At 45.8% G+C, this 22,500-nt stretch overlaps 1 protein-coding gene across 1 annotated transcript in view; it reads right to left on the minus strand.

The window, feature by feature from the left end:
* Positions 1-22,500, minus strand: part of LOC139750355 (uncharacterized) — a 722,120-nt gene that overhangs the window by 303,273 nt on the left and 396,347 nt on the right. Inside the window, exon 3 of the mRNA XM_071665103.1 lies at positions 21,612-21,662. Within this exon, the coding sequence (XP_071521204.1) occupies positions 21,612-21,662 (51 nt within the window). The remainder of the gene's footprint in view (positions 1-21,611; positions 21,663-22,500) is intronic.

Below are 22,500 nucleotides of genomic sequence, written 5' to 3' on the forward strand. Positions count from 1 at the left end.
AAAAAATATATATATATATATATATATATATATATATATATATATATATATATATATGGCCTTCAATAAGACATTCAGTTGCCCGTGCCGCTTCAGCTAACAAAAACAGAGAACAACAAAGAATCGAATAAAAGACAAGAAAAGTAAAACAAATAAAAAAAATAGGACACCAAAGCAAAATAATGATAATCCAAGATGAAAAAACAAATAAAAAATATGTAAGGAGAACCAATATACTGTACGAAATCTATACGTAAACGAATAAACACCTGAAAAAGAGAGAGAGAGAGAGAGAGAGAGAGAGAGAGAGAGAGAGAGAGAGAGAGAGAGAGAGAGAGAGAGAGAGAGAGAAGACCCGAGAAAATTACTGAGCAACAGAAGGACGGGGGTCCCAGATGAGACACAGTTAAGACAGCTGGGAGAGATGGAAGCAATGTGCCACATGGAATGAGGGATGCACACGTGAAAGCTGGGAGAGTGGAGAGCAATGCGCCCGATGGAGTGAGAGGTGCAGAGCAGTTCAAGCTGGGAGAGTGGAGTGGGATGTGTTATATGGAGTGAGAGATATGCTGGGAGAGTGGAAGAGTAATACAGTGAGAGTTAAGGGCATCATCCCTCTATGATGAGAGGTACTAAGTTGGGAGAGCAGTAGGGAGAGTGGAGCTTAATGTGAGAGTTAAGTGAGAGGAGAAGGAGGAGGAGGAGGAGGAGGAGGAGGAGGAGGAGGAGGAGGAGGAGGAGGAGGAGGGATCAATATTTGGGTCAACAACACAGCCTAAGACCTACTTGGCAACCCTCCTCTTGTGCTGTCCAATTACTGCTTGTCTCTGTTCCTTCTTGTTATTATGTCCTTATCTTGTTATCATTGTTATCTTGCTTGTCTCTGCTCCTTCTTGCTATTATGTAGTTATCCTGTTGTCCTTGTTATCTTGCCTGTCTTTGTTCCTTCTTATCATTATGTCGTTATCCTGTTGTCCTTGTTATCTTGCTTGTCCTTGTTCCTTCAAATCATTACGTCGTTATCTTGTTGTCCTTGTTATCTTGCTTGTCCTTGTTCCTTCTAATCATTATGTCGTTATCCTGTTGTCCTTGTTATCTTGCTCGTCTTATCCTCACATCACCTGCCATCCTTTTATATTGTTCTTGCAATGTTTATTCCTGTAAACTGGCTCTCATGTTAAGGGTCTGGTCCACTCTGGGGGATGGAGTCCACTCTGTGGCAGGTCCGGGGACTGACCATGGTGGTCTTTATATCTGGTGGTAGCACGTTAACCAGACCCACCACAAGGGACCCCCGGGGGTCTTCTTCCCATGGTGGTCTTATATCTGGTGGTTACAGGTTAACCAGACCCACAACAAGGGACCCCCGGGCTCTTCTTCCCATGGTGGTCTTATATCTGGTGGCAGCAGGTTAACCAGACCCACCATGAGGGACACCCGGGAGGTCTTCCCATGATGGTCTTATACCTGGTGGTAGCACGTTAACCAGACCCACCACGAGGGACCCCCTGGGTCTTCCCATGATGGTCTTATATCTGGTGACACCAGGTTAACCAGACCCACCATGAGGGACCAAGAAATTCATGTTATCCTCACTAATGTCTCCTACAACATCTCTGATCTTCACTGGCCACAACCCTCACATCTCCGTACAATAACCAACAGATCTTCCAGTATCTTCAACGTGAATATCAAATCTGCATCTTCGTGTCCACGTACAAACCAGACCCTTCCAGTATTTCACACGTCTCTCTCTCTCTCTCTCTCTCTCTCTCTCTCTCTCTCTCTCTCTCTCTCTCTCTCTCTCTCTCTCTCTCTCTCTCTCTCTCTTGTCTGGGTTCTAATAATGACTACAGATTTGAAGCTCCGACGAGACCATTCCAGAAATTCCAGAGGGCTTTCCAGAATCGATGCGGCGGGCGATAAAAGGGACCTCTGGGTGTTTTCCAGGCCAGTTGGTGGTGTGGAGGCAGCGCTGGCTGGCTGGCTGGCCCTGTATCACGTCTGCCTGCTGGAGTGGATCTCTTTGGGGGAACGAGGGGCTTTCACCCTGATTTGTTGTGATGACGACACACAGCCTCGTCTGAACGCCCTTGCTGCCAAGGTCCTCCTTTACTCCGGGGTTTTATTTTCCCTAGTCTTTCCCTGGGGGTGTGTGGGGTCCACCTTCCTCCCCCCAAGACCTCCACCCTCCATAACTCCTTCCCTGGGGTCTATTATATCTCTAGCCTTTCCCTTGTACGTCTCCTTCCATCTTCCCCCTGGCTTCTGCCGTAATCACTTTCGTGTATATAATTTCCAACCCAGCTCAGTATGGTGAGGGCAGCACCTCTTCTTCAGGGTTACGTAACCTGCGGGAGGTAGTCTGTCTGTCACGCCCCCTTTCCACTAGGTAATCAGAGACATAGCGATGGAACGAAGTAAATTACTAACGAGCCACTTCATGCTGCCACTAACGATCATTCTCGATGAATATTTTGGAATATCTTTTGATATAAACTGAACACAATACATGATTGAATATTTTGGAATATCTTTTGATATAAACTGAACACAATACATGATCTTTTTTTCCCCTCCTCCCTTTGATCCGGGATTTCCACCCACCTGTCGACGGTAAAAACCCAAACTCCTAAATACTCATTCTTTTTTCTTCCCTCTGGTCCATAAAATATCAAGCGTTCACCTGTATCATCTCTCCCCCCCCCAAACCCAAGCGTTGTTCATACCACTGACACACCGCAGTCACCACCACGTCCACTGAAGATACCATAGCCACCTCCCCTGACACCAGTGTCCACTTCAAGATATATATAACATCAGTTTCCAGTTATCGTCTAGAAACTTTGTCATGCTAGGCCATCATAAGTGTGAGCTTTTTAGTAACTTCTACGATCAATACGATCAATACTCAATTAATGGTTACTGGAAATACTCACATACCACACTCTGACGCACACTTGTGGTACATTTCAACAACAATAAAAAAAATGTCATTCTTGTCTTGGGAATTTCTTTTTCTTTCATCTTTCCACTCGCGAGAGAAGGACCTTCACCTGCTGCTGCAGCAGCTACTGAAGAAGTCTGAGACCCCGCCGGGGTCCTCCAAGTTGTGATGAATGGCTCACACATTCATCCTCCTGTCTTGAGACCAGGCGGAGGAAGGGGGGAACATGATCAAACCTCTCTCTCTCTCTCTCTCTCTCTCTCTCTCTCTCTCTCTCTCTCTCTCTCTCTCTCAATCTATCTATCAATCTATCTATCTTTTTAACCCCATAGGGTTTGCTTGCTTCACCAGCACAGCCTGGAAGGGTGGGTGTGTGAGTGGAGGGAGGTGTTGATAACAATGGAAGCAGCAGCAGCAGCAGTAGCTGCTAGCGGCAGACGGGGGCGACGCATACATACACCGCTGTAATCAATACAGAGGTTGATGACCCTCGCAGTCACAGTAGACGACACCACCTTGCCTGCTGCCGCGTTTCTAAAAATATGTCGAGGACCCGCGCCCCACATTCGTTATGGCGAAGGAAAAAAAATAAAATACCCTTGGCTTCCCCCACCATGACTACAACGAAAGACCATGAACTTACATGTAATATAGCATAATTTTGACCAATAATACGAAATCTAAGACGGTAAAATATGTATTATTTATGCTGCATGGGAGTACATTTCACTGCCAAGTTTGTGAAAAAAACATCAAAAATCTCACAGCAAAAACGAGATGATTCAGTGTACCATCAGTGAGGAGGCTGGGGTTGTATTCTGTCGGTAAACAGGTTAAGTCTTGGGGGTCACGTTAGAAACAGCGACTCCAAGTGAAGATGATGGTCTGTCCTCTCCGTGTGTATACCTGTCCTGCTGGAGCAGGATGACTCGCAAAGATCTATGGAAGAAGAGTAAGATACTTCTTAATATGTAGTTGGTGTATCCTTCGTGTAAAAACTTATATGGTTCTTCCTTTGGATATCTACGTGCTCTTTTCTATCCCCATGTTTATATGTTCTTCAATTACTGGCTCATATGATCGGCAGTGAGTCACTTCCCCTGTTATTTCTCTTAGGTGTTAACAGAATCTATATTCATAGATCTATATACCTTTTCTTTAACACTGTCTATGGTCTTCATGTGAAGTTTATATAATCTAAATCTTTGACGGCAGTGCAAGTGACAGCAGGGAAGACATATGCTAAGCAATGAGCCCTACTGTGTCGACAGGTGTAAATGACCCAGATCGGGACTTTACCATACCTTCTACCCCCACAGCTGGGTCTGACACCTTACCTTACCTTACGTATACCTTACGATGGTTTCGGAGGTCTTCTACCCCCACAGCTGGGTCTGGGACCTTATCTTACCTTATGTATACCTTACGATGGTTTCGGAGGTCTTCTACCCCCACAACTGGGTCTGGAGCCTTACCTTACCTTACGTATACCTTACGATGGTTTGGGAGGTCTTCTACTCCCACAGCTGGGTCTGGCACCTTACCTTACCTTACGTATACCTTACGATGGTTTCAGAGGTCATATACCCCCAGAGCTGGGTCTGGCACCATACCTTACCTTACGTATACCTTACGATGGTTTCGGAGGTCTTCTACCCCCACAGCTGGGTCTGGGACCTTACTTTACCTTACATACATTTTACGATGGTTTCGGAGGTCATCTTTCACCACAGCTCTCTTCTGGAATATGTCTACAGGGTTAGTGGAGATCCAGCAAGATCCCACTCATACAAGGAAACAAATAATCCAGAAGAAGACGGATTCTATAAATTCTGCAATTCTTTCTTCCCGTCCATAATCCTTCCCGTCCCTTCCCACACCATCTTAACCACCGTTCCTTCCCGTCCCTTCCCACACCATCTTCACCACTGTTTCTACCCGTCCCTCCCCACACCATCTTTACCACCGTTCCTTCCCGTCCCTCCCCACACCATCCTAACCACTGTTCCTTCCCGTCCCAGTGCCCAAGAAAATTTCCCGTATGTGTCATGTGTGGCGTGCTGTGGGGCGGTAGTCCCACCCTACCACTTTCCCAACCCTCCCCCAGGCACCCATCCAACAGACTCCCTCAACCCGGCAACCTCAGCCAACTGACAGGAAAGGGAAAAAACGGGGAGGAAGATCTGTCAACCCCAGCCTGTAGATGGGAGAGAGAGAGAGAGAGAGAGAGAGAGAGAGAGAGAGAGAGAGAGAGAGAGAGAGAGAGAGAGAGAGAGAGAGAGCTGTCAGCTGCAGCCAGTGTATGGGTGAGTGGAAGGGAGAGGAGCAGCTTTCCGGGTGGAGCCAGAGCAACAGCGGGTGTGTGTAGTAGTGAGCATCGGCTAGTGCTGCTGCCTGTGACTGTGGGCCGAAAACCTGGACCGGGAACTCGGTCTGGTAACCTGGAGTGGGAACCTGGTTTGGCGACCTAGACCGGGAACCTGGACTGGGAACCTAAACAGGGGACCCTGACCATTGTCAACACTGCTGCCACACTGAACCCACGTCTCCACCACACACTGGACCAGGGGGGTCAGCCACCCCAGGACCCGCCTGGCCACCCCAGGACCCGCCTGGCCACCCCAGGACCCGCCTGGCCACCCCAGGACCATTCTGGCCACCCTAGGATCAGTCTGGCCACCCTAGGATCAGTCTGGCCACCCTAGGATCAGGGTCTATCTGGCCATCTAGAACTGTCTGATCAACCCCCTATCCCCATTTGGCCACCCTTGGACCCGCCTGGTCATCCCTAGGACCACATGGCCACCCTTGGACCCCGCCTGGCCACCCCTAAAACCACCTACGTCATCACCCTCAGGGCCGGCGCTCAGCATGCAAATCAGGGGGGGAGAGGGGAGAAGAGGGGAGGGGGAGGGGGGAGATATTTACAAGCCTGTAAAACAAACAAGAGCAGATGTGGTGCAGGAAATCCCTCCTCACCGACCATTTCTCACACAGTGGTCTTTAAAAACTCCAGACTCTTGCCCACCCCCACCACGGCCGCTCCCAGAGTGATCCATTCATCCATGCTCCTCGAACCCTGGCTCCTTCGCCAACTCCTCCTCCTCCTCCTCCTCCTCCTCCTCCTCTCCCCCCAACTTCCACGTTTTCTATTCCTCATTATTTTTTTTCTCCTACCCTGAGAGCAGCGGCTCTTCGTTTACTTTGCTTTCAATTACGATACTCTTGACCTCTCCTTGAAAGCTTCGTCTAAGGCCACGGCGCATATTGATTTTTTCCCCGGCTTCGACGGTGGGCGGTGTAACACACACACACACACACAGACACACACACACACATTACACACACCACTCGACACTCGTCCCCTAACACTCTACACACATACACACCCCAGCTTGCTATTCTACTACACCCATCCTCCACTCCCTTTTATTCTGCTATCTATAACCATCTCGTTCTCACTTCCTCTGCAGGAGTTAATCTCCTTCGTTCTTATTCTTCACGACTTACATACAACGCTCCATACATCCAGTCTCCCACGAGGCTGAAAAAGCAAAGAAAAAATATACAGCAAGTCGCTCCAACGACGCCTCCACAGTGACCCAGTTTCCTCTCTCTCTCTCTCTCTCTCTCTCTCTCTCTCTCTCTCTCTCTCTCTCTCTCTCTCTCTCACACACACAGGCTTCCGACCCGGCCACAAGCTCCCTCGTCCGCACGCTAACACACACACACACACACACACACACACACACACACACACACACACGAGCGACACACTTGAGACCACAAAAAAAATCCACCAACTTCCCTCCATTCTTATTCCTCCATGACACACTGTCAACTCCATACGTCTGTTCTCCATGGCCGCCAATCAACAAGTCGTTCCACCGACGCCTCCAGGGCGATGACCCAATTTCGTCTCTCTCTCTCTCTCTCTCTCTCTCTCTCTCTCTCTCTCTCTCTCTCTCTCTCTCTCTCTCGCTTCCTGCCCGAGTCACCTGGGTCGTCGTCCTCCACCACCCCCTCTTCCCTCACGCCAGCACCATAAGGGTATATAACCGAGAGAAGTGCAGTCCATTTAATTAGCTTCGTCTGCTGGTGGTGGTGTTGGTGGTGGCCGAGGATCATCAAATATATATACCAGGAGCCACTCTCCGGCCTGTCGCCCTGAGAGCTGCTTAAACATTCCCAAGATTACCCAGACCTGTGGGCTTATAATTAGCTCCCAACCCACCCACCCACCCACCCACTCCGTCAGGGAGAGCATGTTACCTCCCAGCTACAGCGTGGTACCTCCCAGCTACAATATGGTACCTGCTAGCTACAGTATGGTAACTACCAGCTACAGTATGGCACCTCCTAGCTACAGTATGTAACTGCCAGCTACAGTATGGTACCTCCCAGCTACAGTATGGTACCTCCCAGCTACGGTATGGTACCTCCTAGCTACGGTATGGTACCTCCCAGCTACGGTATGGTACCTCCTAGCTACGGTATGGTACCTCCCAGCTACGGTATGGTACCTCCTAGCTACAGTGAGAGTATGGTACCTCCCAGCTACAGTATGGTACCTCCCAGCTACAGTATGGTACCTCCTAGCTACAGTATGGTACCTGCCAGCTACAGTATGGTACCTCCCAGCTACAGTATGGTACCTGCCAGCTACAGTATGGTACCTCCCAGCTACAGCTAAATCATGGTATACCAGCAATAATCATCAGAAGTATTCTTCTCGAAGAGCCAGGGCTGGTCCTAGGCTGCTGAGCTTAGCTGTTGACCGACCAAGCTATTGGAAGCCGCGGCCTGCAGGCTCACGTACTCACCACCTCAGCCCCGGCTGGCCTAGTACACTTGTAAACACTTGCCCAGAGTATTCTTAAATCCCTCCAGTGTACATCCCACAGTGTTTCTGGTGGCAGCAAGCGATACGCTAAAGGATCTTAGGCCCCCGGATGTTCAACATGGTTGTTTGTGTGTGTATATGGCGCCTTCTGGTCTCAGGGGTAATATCAAAAAGGGTCTTCCATATGGACCGAAGACCATGTTGTCTTCGGTGGCCCAGTGGGAGACCGATCTTATGTCAGTCTGTAGTTTCTCATAGTCTTCTACAGACGAGATCTTAATACTTATTCTAGAACCATCTGCAAAGGATGATACGAAGATGTGGCTCGTGTTTACGTCAGTGTAAGATATAAGAATGAGGAACAGGAGGGGTGCAAGTGCAGCTCCTTGGGGGACTGGGCATTTTGAACAAGAAGGCACTGAATATGGTTTGACGTACAACAACGTGTTGTGATCTGCAAAAGTTGAAAGTTGTAAATACATCTTAATATATCATCGATTACTCCCATCTTAACGCATGTCATGTATGACACCACTAAGGTCACTATGTAGATGGCTTCTGCACAACCTGTGTACAGTGTATCACGCCAGCATTCAGTTTCTGAGCACTCTACAATATCATTACAATGGTCAAGCAACTGAGAGAGGCCAGGTCTTCCCGCCCTGGCACAATAATGTCCTGGGTTACATAGATCGTTCGATTACATTAAAGTCAGTCAGTTTACCTCAGTGTTATCGGTCAATAGTTTTCTTGTGACCGCTGTGCGTCCACCTTTGTGGAGTGGGACGATGGAAGTCAGTTTCAGACTCTCGGAGATGATGCCAGGGTACAGAGTTTTTCTCTAGAGGCTTTTCAGTGTTCGCGGTAAAGGTGTTTGGAAATTCTGTATGATGAGCAAGTTCCAAGAGCCCGGTCCTGGGGCTTGAGTGCTTGGGCATGTTCTCCATGGCCCTCTCGAAATCCTGTGGCGAGGCGGTGTGATCAGCTGTGTGTAACATGGGTGGAATACTATTTTAAGATAAAGTCTGCTGGGTCATTCACCTTCCAAGCTGGAGTTTGCCTCACAAACAATGATTCAATTCTTCTTCTTTTTTTCACATCTCTGTCATCCTTTAACAATCACGTTCTTTATGGACCAACGGAGGCTGTGGTCCTTGATCTGCGTTACTCATAAAAATAAAGAGTTTTGGATTCTTTTCTCATTTCACCAACGGTTTCTCCATCTTTTTTCTGTGTCTCGTAGGACACTGAGTTTACATTCCTATGTTCGTCTGTTCATTTAACACGTTTTCATTCCTTCGCTTTGGGCGTGAGCTGTGACCTGCTTAAGTCTGCAATTTCTTTTCACCTTCTGTATTCGGTTCGTCTTCCTCCTTCAACTCTAAACCTTTTCGTACTGTTCCCCTCATCTGGTGTATGCCTGTTGCACGTCTGGAATGCTTTTGTGGTCAGGCATTTAACACCTTTCCCTGCTGGTGTTTTGGTATTCAGCAGGGATTCCCACTGCGTTGCAGACATCTTATCCAAAACATCTTCCTATTTTTATAAGCTTATTATCAAAACTGAAATCGTTAAATTCACCATCATGGTGGCGTGTGTTTTGCCCCAGCAGTTTAGCATCCATAGCTGCTTCAACTGGGTTGTCATTGAGAACACAGGGTGTTGGAGATGGTGATGTCACACACTAGATCCAGGTAACTAAGTGTATTACATCTTCTTGGAGTTTCTCTTCTTACTTACCTGAGGGAGAAGCTGTCACGCAATCTAAATAGTTCTCTCTCTTTGGTAACTGTTCGTCCCAGCAATTTCCTGGTGGAAACTGCAGGTACAATGTTGTTTCCCCGCGTGTATCCATCGTAGCTACAGTAAGCTTTAGGTCCCCAAGAAAGATTATGTTTGGGGCTGAGTTTCCCGAGAAGGTCGAGACATGAATCTAGGTATCTGGTATCTTCAGTTAATGCATGTGGGTTTACACCTTGCGGTCTACAGAGTAAGGCAATGACTAGACTGGGTTTCCAACTTTGACAACGAGTGTTTCTACTACATCATTTGGAGACGTTCAGGAGTTCATTTGTTGTAAGAGCATCCACTGTATCCAGTCCAACTCCTCCACATGATCCTCTACTTCTGTCGCATCTGCACGGGTTGTAAAATGGGATCCAGACCTTATTAATCATATGGTCTTGAGCGCGTGCTTCAGCGAAGGTCGCAAACATCAAATTTGTCTCAGTCAGCAAGCCACTTACAAAGGGAGCTTCAATGGTTTTATGTGATTTCAGCCCCTGTATGTTGGCGCAGACGAAGAATGTTACATGTCTTGTCTCTGGGTCGTGGGGCGCTAATATGCTCCATTGTACAGAGCTTGGCAGAATGATTTTAAGACCCTTGATCATTTTGTGAAGGGATGTCAGTGTCACGTCTTCCTCAGGAGGTTCTCTCCTGCCTCTGTTTGACCCAGTGTCTCTGGCTCTGCAATACGATGGCGTGTACGACGCAAGTCGTGACTGACTCCAGGTATAAGCTTCATTGCCCCCGTTACATGGTAGTATTCGTCCAAGTAACTCGAGCGGGAATATCCTTATTTCTGAGTGGTTAAACCTACCATCCTTCCTTAAAGCAGCGTTACCCTTCTTTTTTAAGCAAGTCTTGGAAGTCTTGACATTTTCTGTGGGGGATGGTTGGAATATACATAGACTCCCAGTGCGACACACACAAGTCTTGCCAGAGAAGCAAATTCCTTTTTCGCACTGTATCAACAGACGGCGGACGCCAAGGCATTACGTTGGTCTTGCAAGTGCTTCCCTTCCCTCACCTCCCTCCACGTACGTACCCAAGCCTATGATGGGGCTCCAGGCCTCCACCACCAAGGTCTTATTCCACATCATCCTCTCTCTCTCTCTCTCTCTCTCTCTCTCTCTCTCTCTCTCTCTCTCTCTCTCTCTCTCGCGTCCGTCTCTATCCTTGTGGCTTCCTGCCCTCCATTTTGAATGTCACATTCTACAGTGTATCACTTCCCTACTCCAAGGCTAAGTACATCCCAGCTACAGCTGGAGTATGGTAGATCCAAGCTACAGCTAGAGCATTATACCTCCTAGCTTCAGCATGATACAATCTACCTGAAGGACTGGGAGGCCCTTTCTACAGTAAGGATCGTCCTACAGCTCTGTAACTCTCAGCTACAAAAATGCTACCTCCGGAATACAAGGATATACCTCACAGATACAGTAGGGCCCAGCTTTTACTGGCAGCCACCATGTCATCCTTTCCATTATACCGTTTCAGAAGCCCTCAATCCCCACAGCTGGGTCTGATGCCTTACCTTACGTATATATACACCTTGTGAGGGGTTTTGGAGGTCTTCTACACCTACGGTTGGGTCTGGGATCTTACCTAACTTTACGTGTGCCTTACAGAGGTTTCGGAGGTCTTCTACCCTATAGCTGGGTCTGGGACCTTGCCTTACCTTACCTTACAATGGTTTCGGACATGTTTAACCCCTACAGCACAGACTGTGACCTTACCTTAAGTTTGCCTTACGACACACACAGACACACACACACACACACACAGACACAGACACACACACACACACAAAAGAAAATCTTATATATCCGGGGCCCAAAACTCTTCAACACTTTGCCTGTTACCATCAGAAAAAAAACCATAAGATGGGTAATGGAGAAGCTTAAGAGTGCAATGGAGAAGAAATGACAATCTGTACCAGACCAACCAAGTAGTGGAGGGTATGTGGGGCTGCTGCGGCCTCCAACAACTTGGTCGACCAACGACCCAACCCCACAGCCTGGGCCCCAGCCTGGGCTGTGGGGAGAGAGAGAGAGAGAGAGAGAGAGAGAGAGAGAGAGAGAGAGAGAGAGAGAGAGAGAGAGAGAGAGAGAGAGAGAAGAACCCGAAGACTTCACCAGGTATTCATATGGTACGAGTTCGGTCCGGGACCCGGCTATTGTCCTGCTCCACATCTCAGTTCGGCTGTTCGATTGATGATGGCCTGACTGACTGACTGACTGATTGACTGACTGACTGATTGACTGAGTAATGACGACCTAATAATTTCATGATACAGTTACACTTGGAGGAAATGATTTTGTACTGTGCGGGCTACAGCAACGTCGATCATTTGGTCAGTCATATTATGTATTCTGCTGTTTCTCTGTCATTCTGTATTACTTCTCTGTGTTCAAAGGTCAGGGATACGATCAGTTCTATATGTTCATATGTGTTGTGGAGACAGGAGGGGCTCATTCAGTAAGTTCTACAACCTGTGTCGTCGTGATGGAGGGGGAAGGTGGTCCTCATTAACTCTAGGTCTATAACCTCTGTAGCAGTGATGTAGGGGAAGGTTGGCAACACTAGTTAAGTCCCATAATCCTCTGTAGCAGCAGCGACTAAGTACCTGGAATCAGTTATGTGTGTATTATATGTCTAACTATCATCTATCTGTCTCTATGTCTTTACCTCATATTCTATACCAATCTATACAGACTATATTATCCTCATCTATGAGTTAGATGAAAACGATTGTTCGCTGAGGCTTGAATCGATTTTAGACACTGTGCTTTCTTCTTTAATGACAAAATCAAAGATCAGAAAGTGAATTTCAGTCAGAGAAGAAGAAGAAGGGTGAGGAGGAGGAAGAAGAAGAAGAAGAAGAAGAAGAAGAAGAAGAAGAAGAAGAAGAAGAAGAAGAAGAAGAAGTAGAGGAGGAAGAAGAAGAAGAAGAAGAAGAAGAAGAAGAAGAAGAAGAAGAAGAAGTAGAGAAAGAAGAAGAAGAAGAAGAAGAAGAAGAAGAAGAAGAAGAAGAAGAAGAAGAAAGAAAGAAAGAAAGAAAGAAGAAGAAAGAAAGAAAGAAAGAAAGAAAGAAAGAAAGAAAGAAAGAAAGAAAGAAGACGAAAAAGAAGAAGAAGAAGAAGAAGAAGAAGAAGAAGAAGAAGAAGAAGAAGAAGAAGAAAGAACGTAAGAACTAAGATGAAAGAGGAGGCGGAGGAGGAGGAGGAGGAGGAGGCAGATTGCCTGCCTGTGCTACACTCACCCTCCCAATGAACTTGACATTTTCGTCTTAAAGTTGTAATGGAAGTGGGAGAGCATCTTGCTGTCCTCCTCCCACCACCACCTTCCTGCAACACTTGAGCACGACCACGGTGCCATCCTTGAGCACGACCACGGTGCCGTCCTTGAGCACGACCACGGTGCCATCCTTGAGCACGACCGTGTACAGATCTTGGGGGTAACAAAAGGTACGACCCTTGACCACGACTGTGCAACAACCTTGGATTTACCTGAACGTGATGAATAACCTAGTGAAGTGCACGGGGCGTCGTCCACCACCCACCCACGTCGGGTTGGGCCTAATGCTCCTGGGTGGGGTCGTTGGTCGACCTAAGTTAGTGGAAGCCCGACTCGTATTCACGAAATAACATCCTACCGACCGAACGAAGATTTATATACCTAGTGGAGGCCGATCGATAAGTGATGGTTATGATTTACAACAACGCGTGTTGTGATCTACTGATTATAAAAAAAAGTGTATCCATCATCCCCAGTTTTCCCGGTTGCATATTATTCCCTCATCTTTCGCGTTCTACGTACGCGTTCTTTCACATTGGCCAAAAGGCTCCTGCGAAGTCTAGTGTAAATCCCATCAGCCCATTGGTTCTTCTCCAGAGCTTCAAACAACCGTATCGCAGTGGTCAAACAACGAGAGAGAGAGAGAGAGAGAGAGAGAGAGAGAGAGAGAGAGAGAGAGAGAGAGAGAGAGAGAGAGAGAGGCAAGATCTCTCCCCCGAGTCCTGGATCCATGTTGTCCTGGGTTAGGTACGATCCTTGAGCACGAAGGTACGATTCTTGAACACGACAGTACGATCCTTGAGCACCATCGTACGATCCTTGAGCACGAAGGTACGATTCTTGAGCACGACGGTAACGACCCTTGAGCACGAAGGTAACGACCCTTGAGCACGACGGTAACGATCCTTGAGCACGACGGTAACGACCCTTGAGCACGACGGTAACGACCCTTGAGCACGACGGTAACGACCCTTAAGCACGATAGTACGATCCTTGAGCACGACGGTAACGACCCTTGAGCACGACGGTAACGATCCTTGAGCACGACGGTACGATCCTTGAGCACGACGGCAACGACCCTTGAGCACGACGGTACGATCCTTGAGCACGACGGTAACGACCCTTGAGCACGACGGTACGATCCTTGAGCACGACGGTAACGACCCTTGAGCACGACGGTACGATCCTTGAGCACGACGGTAACGACCCTTGAGCACGACGGTACGACTCTTGAGCACGACGGTAACGATCCTTGAGCACGACGGTACGATCCTTGAGCACGACGGTACGACCCTTGAGCACGACGGTACGATCCTTGAGCACGACGGTAACGATCCTTGAGCACGACGGTAACGACCCTTGAGCACGACGGTAACGTCCCTTGAGCACGACGGTACGATCCTTGAGCACGACGGTAACGAGCCTTGAGCACGACGGTAACGACCCTTGAGCACGACGGTAACGTCCCTTGAGCACGACGGTAACGACCCTTGAGCACGACGGTAACGACCCTTGAGCACGACGGTACGATCCTTGAGCACGACGGTAACGACCCTTGAGCACGACGGTAACGTCCCTTGAGCACGACGGTAACGACCCTAGAGCACGACGGTAACGACCCTTGAGCACGACGGTAACGACCCTTAAGCACGATAGTACGATCCTTGAGCACGACGGTAACGACCCTTGAGCACGACGGTACGATCCTTGAGCACGACGGCAACGACCCTTGAGCACGACGGTAACGACCCTTGAGCACGACGGTACGACTCTTGAGCACGACGGTAACGATCCTTGAGCACGACGGTAACGACCCTTGAGCACGACGGTACGACCCTTGAGCACGACGGTACAAAGACCAGGCCATTATACGCACGGGCCATATCGTGGTGCTCAACGACTTAATTATCAAGGCCTCGTCCTTCCGACCTCTCGTTCACGAGGCAGTTAATGACTACAGTTAATGACGGCAGAAACATCATTAACCTCATTAGAGAGACTCATTCTAAGAGTCTCAATATGATACTAAAATAGATTAAAGTGATCTTTTGTTCTGCAGGAGTACATAATTAACGTACCAGTTTAAGAGCATTTCTTAGTACACTCGGTCACACACACACACATTATATATATATATATATATATATATATATATATATATATATATATATATATATATATATATTTATATATTTATATATATATATATATATATATATATATATATATATATATATATATATATATATATATATAATCCCTGGGGATAGGAGAGAAAGAACACTTCCCACGTATTCCCTGCGTGTCGTAGAAGGCGACTAAAAGGGGAGGGAGCGGGTGGCTGGAAATCCTCACCTCTCGTTTTTTTTTTTTTAATTTTCAAAAAGAAGGAACAGAGAAGGGAGTCAGGTGAGGATATTCCCTCTAAGGCCCAGTTCTCTGTTCTTACCGCTACCTCGCTGAGGCGGGAAATGGCGAATAGTACGAAAGAATATATATATATATCCCTGGGGATAGGGGAGAAAGAATACTTCCCACGTATTCCCTACGTGTCGTAGAAGGCGACTAAAAGGGAAGGAAGCGGGGGGCTGGAAATCCTCCCCTCTCGTTTTTTTTTTTTTTCTTTTTTTAATTTTCCAAAAGAAGGAACAGAGAAGGGGGCCAGGTGAGGATATTCCTCAAAGGCCCAGTCCTCTGTTCTTAACGCTACCTCGCTATCGCGGGAAATGGCGAATAGTATGAAAAAAAAAAAAAAATATATATATATATATATATATATATATATATATATATATATATATATATATATATATATATATATATATATATATATATATATATATTATCCCTGGGGATAGGGGATTAAGAATACTTCCCACGTATTCCCTGCGTGTCGTAGAAGGCGACTAAAAGGGGAGGGAGCGGGGGGCTGGAAATCCTCACCTCTCGTTTTTTTTTTTTTTTAATTTTCCAAAAGAAGGAACAGAGAAGGGAGTCAGGTGAGGATATTCCCTCTAAGGCCCAGTTCTCTGTTCTTACCGCTACCTCGCTGAGGCGGGAAATGGCGAATAGTATGAAAGAATATATATATATATATATATATATATATATATATATATATATGTGGCATGAGAAGAGTGGGAGGTGGGCTGTTTAGAAAGGGTAGTGAGTGGTGGGATGAAGAAGTAAGAGTATTAGTGAAAGAGAAGAGAGAGGCATTTGGACGATTTTTGCAGGGAAAAAATGCAATTGAGTGGGAGAAGTATAAAAGAAAGAGACAGGAGGTCAAGAGAAAGGTGCAAGAGGTGAAAAAAAGGGCAAATGAGAGTTGGGGTGAGAGACTATCAGTAAATTTTAGGGAGAATAAAAAGATGTTCTGGAAGGAGGTAAATAGGGTGCGTAAGACAAGGGAGCAAATGGGAACTTCAGTGAAGGGCGTAAATGGGGAGGTGATAACAAGTAGCGGTGATGTGAGAAGGAGATGGAATGAGTATTTTGAAGGTTTGTTGAATGTGTCTGATGACAGAGTGGCAGATATAGGGTGTTTTGGTCGAGGTGGTGTGCAAAGTGAGAGGGTTAGGGAAAATGATTTGGTAAACAGAGAAGAGGTAGTAAAAGCTTTGCGGAAGATGAAAGCCGGCAAGGCAGCAGGTTTGGATGGTATTGCAGTGGAATTTATTAAGAAAGGGGGTGACTGTATTGTTGACTGGTTGGTAAGGTTATTTAATGTATGTATGACTCATGGTGAGGTGCCTGAGGATTGGCGGAATGCGTGCATAGTGCCATTGTACAAAGGCAAAGGGGATAAGAGTGAGTGCTCAAATTACAGAGGTATAAGTTTGTTGAGTATTCCTGGTAAATTATATGGGAGGGTATTGATTGAGAGGGTGAAGGCATGTACAGAGCATCAGATTGGGGAAGAGCAGTGCGGTTTCAGAAGTGGTAGAGGATGTGTGGATCAGGTGTTTGCTTTGAAGAATGTATGTGAGAAATACTTAGAAAAGCAAATGGATTTGTATGTAGCATTTATGGATCTGGAGAAGGCATATGATAGAGTTGATAGAGATGCTCTGTGGAAGGTATTAAGAATATATGGTGTGGGAGGCAAGTTGTTAGAAGCAGTGAAAAGTTTTTATCGAGGATGTAAGGCATGTGTACGTGTAGGAAGAGAGGAAAGTGATTGGTTCTCAGTGAATGTAGGTTTGCGGCAGGGGTGTGTGATGTCTCCATGGTTGTTTAATTTGTTTATGGATGGGGTTGTAAGGGAGGTAAATGCAAGAGACCTGGAAAGAGGGGCAAGTATGAAGTCTGTTGGGGATGAGAGAGCTTGGGAAGTGAGTCAGTTGTTGTTCGCTGATGATACAGCGCTGGTGGCTGATTCATGTGAGAAACTGCAGAAGCTGGTGACTGAGTTTGGTAAAGTGTGTGGAAGAAGAAAGTTGAGAGTAAATGTGAATAAGAGCAAGGTTATTAGGTACAGTAGGGGTGAGGGTCAAGTCAATTGGGAGGTGAGTTTGAATGGAGAAAAACTGGAGGAAGTGAAGTGTTTTAGATATCTGGGAGTGGATCTGTCAGCGGATGGAACCATGGAAGCGGAAGTGGATCATAGGGTGGGGGAGGGGGCGAAAATTTTGGGAGCCTTGAAAAATGTGTGGAAGTCGAGAACATTATCTCGGAAAGCAAAAATGGGTATGTTTGAGGGAAGAGTGGTTCCAACAATGTTGTATGGTTGCGAGGCGTGGGCTATGGATAGAGATGTGCGCAGGAGGATGGATGTGCTGGAAATGAGATGTTTGAGGACAATGTGTGGTGTGAGGTGGTTTGATCGAGTAAGTAACGTAAGGGTAAGAGAGATGTGTGGAAATAAAAAGAGCGTGGTTGAGAGAGCAGAAGAGGGTGTTTTGAAATGGTTTGGGCACATGGAGAGAATGAGTGAGGAGAGATTGACCAAGAGGATATATGTGTCGGAGGTGGAGGGAACGAGGAGAAGAGGGAGACCAAATTGGAGGTGGAAAGATGGAGTGAAGAAGATTTTGTGTGATCGGGGCCTGAACATGCAGGAGGGTGAAAGGAGGGCAAGAAATAGAGTGAATTGGAGTCATGTGGTATACAGGGGTTGACGTGCTGTCAGTGGATTGAAGCAAGGCATGTGAAGCGTCTGGGGTAAACCATGGAAAGCTGTGTAGGTATGTATATTTGCGTGTGTGGACGTGCGTATGTACATGTGTATGGGGGGGGGGGGGGGGGTTGGGCCATTTCTTTTGTCTGTTTCCTTGCGCTACCTCGCAGACGCGGGAGACAGCGACAAAGTATAAAAAAAAAAAAAAAAAAAAAAAAAAAAAAATATATATATATATATATATATATATCAGAAAACCCATCTTTTTCCTCAGACACGGTTCAGTGTGCAGCCACTCTGAAGTGTTCGTTGGTTAAAAGATGTTTAATCCCTTTTCCTCGTTTTCCCTTGACGTCTAGTCTCGACATTTTCTTTATTACTACTACACACTCGAGTTATTTTCTCTTCTTTTCTGGAAAACCCAAAGAAAACGGTGTCCAATGTCTTTCCTTCCATCCGAGTTTCATATTTGTTAATAAAGTCAAGTTGGCAGCTGTGTTTCCCGTGTGTTTAACCAGGTACAAGTCCCTTTTGGCCTTCGGTTGTAAAAGTGTTGCTAACGAGATCCTTCATAATGTCTTTTTATCGCCCGTTTAATGTTATCTAATTACATGCCATGTCAGGCGAAGTGGTGTGTGTGTGTGTGTGTGTGTGTGTGTGTGTGTGTGGGTGTGTTTATTTGGGTCTCAATTTGGGACCATCTTTGTGTACTGGTTTTATATATGCGCTTCTGTCTATGTCTGTTATACTGAAATGGTCTCTCTAATTCATGAGCAGCCTCGCTATATTTGGGTTTGTTTATGTCTAGAAGTATAGCTCGCTTCAACTGTATCACCGTCCTCTGATATATATATATATATATATATATATATATATATATATATATATATATATATATATATATACACACATAAAGGTCATGTTCACCATAATCATTAACTAAGTCTTTCTTCATTTTCTAACTTAATCCCGATTTCCACCGGGTGATTTGCTTTTGGCAATATTTTGGTGGGATAATCTTTAAAAATATCGTATAATTTCTATTCAAAAGGTCCAATCTTCGATTATATATTTTTTCTTCCTTTCAATTCCTCAATTTACGAATGCAAACACAACTTTTCCATATTCTTAATGACTTTCTCTTCATTCGTTTTCTGTTCGTTTTCTACATGACTCCATTATTTCGGTGTCACTATCTTATATCATTTTGTGCTCATTTTTCCACCTTCGCTTATAGCATATCTTAACGTTTTCTTCCATTCTCTTCTATCCATTCACTGCTCACTGTTCCTCAGTATGTGTCCTTCCACATCATTATCTTTCCTTTGTTATTATAAGGCACTAAGTTCGTAATTATTTGATTTACATCCTGGAATAAATATTTTTCTTATTTTTGCACTATTGTCGTACATGACTTCGTTCAACTTGGTGTTTACTACCACAGTAGTTGGCCCAGTTCCATTCTACTTCACCTTCAGTGTCAGTGGTGATTGATTTGTCTTTTGGAAACAAACAAAACAAAAAAAAATTAAGTCGTGTTGTTGTTTCTTGTTGGTTTATGTATAATGTGTGTTATAAGCTGTAACGTCTCATATATGAACCATTAATATAGTCATCTGCTCTCCTTCATCTCCTTACGACACCGTTTCCTGGGGTGTATCTATCTATCTATCTATCTATCTATCTATATATATATATATATGTGGAAGGTATTAAGAATATATGGTGTGGGAGGCAAGTTGTTAGAAGCAGTGAAAAGTTTTTATCGAGGATGTAAGGCATGTGTACGTGTAGGAAGAGAGGAAAGTGATTGGTTCTCAGTGAATGTAGGTTTGCGGCAGGGGTGTGTGATGTCTCCATGGTTGTTTAATTTGTTTATGGATGGGGTTGTTAGGGAGGTAAATGCAAGAGTCCTGGAAAGAGGGGCAAGTATGAAGTCTGTTGGGGATGAGAGAGCTTGGGAAGTGAGTCAGTTGTTGTTCGCTGATGATACAGCGCTGGTGGCTGATTCATGTGAGAAACTGCAGAAGCTGGTGACTGAGTTTGGTAAAGTGTGTGGAAGAAGAAAGTTAAGAGTAAATGTGAATAAGAGCAAGGTTATTAGGTACAGTAGGGTTGAGGGTCAAGTCAATTGGGAGGTGAGTTTGAATGGAGAAAAACTGGAGGAAGTGAAGTGTTTTAGATATCTGGGAGTGGATCTGTCAGCGGATGGAACCATGGAAGCGGAAGTGGATCATAGGGTGGGGGAGGGGGCGAAAATTTTGGGAGCCTTGAAGAATGTGTGGAAGTCGAGAACATTATCTCGGAAAGCAAAAATGGGTATGTTTGAAGGAATAGTGGTTCCAACAATGTTGTATGGTTGCGAGGCGTGGGCTATGGATAGAGTTGTGCGCAGGAGGATGGATGTGCTGGAAATGAGATGTTTGAGGACAATGTGTGGTGTGAGGTGGTTTGATCGAGTAAGTAACGTAAGGGTAAGAGAGATGTGTGGAAATAAAAAGAGCGTGGTTGAGAGAGCAGAAGAGGGTGTTTTGAAATGGTTTGGGCACATGGAGAGAATGAGTGAGGAAAGATTGACCAAGAGGATATATGTGTCGGAGGTGGAGGGAACGAGGAGAAGAGGGAGACCAAATTGGAGGTGGAAAGATGGAGTGAAAAAGATTTTGTGTGATCGGGGCCTGAACATGCAGGAGGGTGAAAGGAGGGCAAGGAATAGAGTGAATTGGAGCGATGTGGTATACAGGGGTTGACGTGCTGTCAGTGGATTGAATCAAGGCATGTGAAGCGTCTGGGGTAAACCATGGAAAGCTGTGTAGGTATGTATATTTGCGTGTGTGGACGTGTGTATGTACGTGTGTATGGGGGTTGGGCCATTTCTTTCGTCTGTTTCCTCGCGCTACCTCGCAAACGCGGGAGACAGCGACAAAGTATAAAAAAAAAAAAAAAAAAAAAAAAAAAATATATATATATATATATATATATATATATATATATATATATATATATATATGTATATATATATATATATATATATATATATATATATATATATATATATATATATATATATATATTATTCATTAATGAGATGGTCTTGATTAGGGTATTCACCTGCCCGTGTCATCTCAACTAATACAAAATAAAAATAAGAATATATACTAATTTTCTTAACTCTGGTGTAACATATGAGAGATGAAATTACAGGGTTTAGTTAAAGGAAAGACGAAGATCAATGCAGAGAGACGTTAACAAGGAGGACAGATGAAGGAGCGCCTCGCAAAGCAGTGGAAGACAGAGGAGGACAAGGTGTTGTGAGGGGTGCCACAGGGGAACAGCATGAGCTCCCACTCTGTTTATAATCAGGATGTTAAGAAAAACTGACGGAGAAGGAAAACGAGACGCAGGAAGGTATCTTTGTGAGAGAGAGAGAGAGAGAGAGAGAGAGAGAGAGAGAGAGAGAGAGAGAGAGAGAGAATGTGTGTACTGTGTTCATGCTTGAGTGCCTTCGTCCCTGACGCAAACTCTCTCTCTCTCTCTCTCTCTCTCTCTCTCTCTCTCTCTCTCTCTCTCTCTCTCTCTCTCTCTCTCTCTCTCCCTTACGGGTTATGGTCGGTACTCACAGCCATGTAGGTCAACAGGGGGACGCGAACCGGGCCACAGCTGACACTCACCTGTTGGGGAAGAAGAAATCAACACGTCAGTTCGAACACCCAGGAGGGAGGGAGGAAGATCATGCAAATGAGCGTACGACACTAGAAATAGATCATTACCGCCAGAGACGCGTGAGATAATGGTAAACTGATGATACATGTTCATGACATGATCACGCGACGGTACGACCCCTTTTGAGCAACAGGTAATAGAACTGAACATGACGGTACGACCCTTTTGAGCAACAGGTAATAGAACTGAACATGACGGTACGACCGTTGGGCCAAGAGGTATATTACCCTTGAACACGACAGTACGACCCTTGAGTAAGAGACACGACCCTTGAACACGGTGGTACGACCCTTGAGTAAGAGGTACGACCACTGATCAACAGATACGAACCTAGAACACGACGATACGACCACTGATCAAGAGAAACCCTTAAGTACGACGGTACGACCCTTGGACGAAGAGTACGATCAATGAGCACGACGGAGCGATCCTTGAGCGAGATGTATTACCCTTGAACACGAAGGTACGACCACTGATCAATGAGTACGACCCTTGGACACGACGGTACGACCACTGATCAATGAGTGCAACCCTTGGACATGACGGTACGACCACTGATCAATGAGTGCGACCCTTGAACACGACGGTGCGACCACTGATCAATGAGTACGAGAATTGGACACGACGGTACGACCACTGATCAATGAGTATGACCCTTGGACACGACGGTACGACCACTGATCAATGAGTGCGATCCCTGGACACGACGGTGCGACCACTGATCAATGACTACAACCCATGGACACGACGGTACGACCAGCAATCAATGACTATGACCCCTAGACA

The sequence above is a fragment of the Panulirus ornatus genome, chromosome 1 (genome assembly GCF_036320965.1).
Source record: "Panulirus ornatus isolate Po-2019 chromosome 1, ASM3632096v1, whole genome shotgun sequence".
In the NCBI taxonomy this organism is placed as follows: Eukaryota; Metazoa; Arthropoda; class Malacostraca; order Decapoda; family Palinuridae; genus Panulirus; species Panulirus ornatus.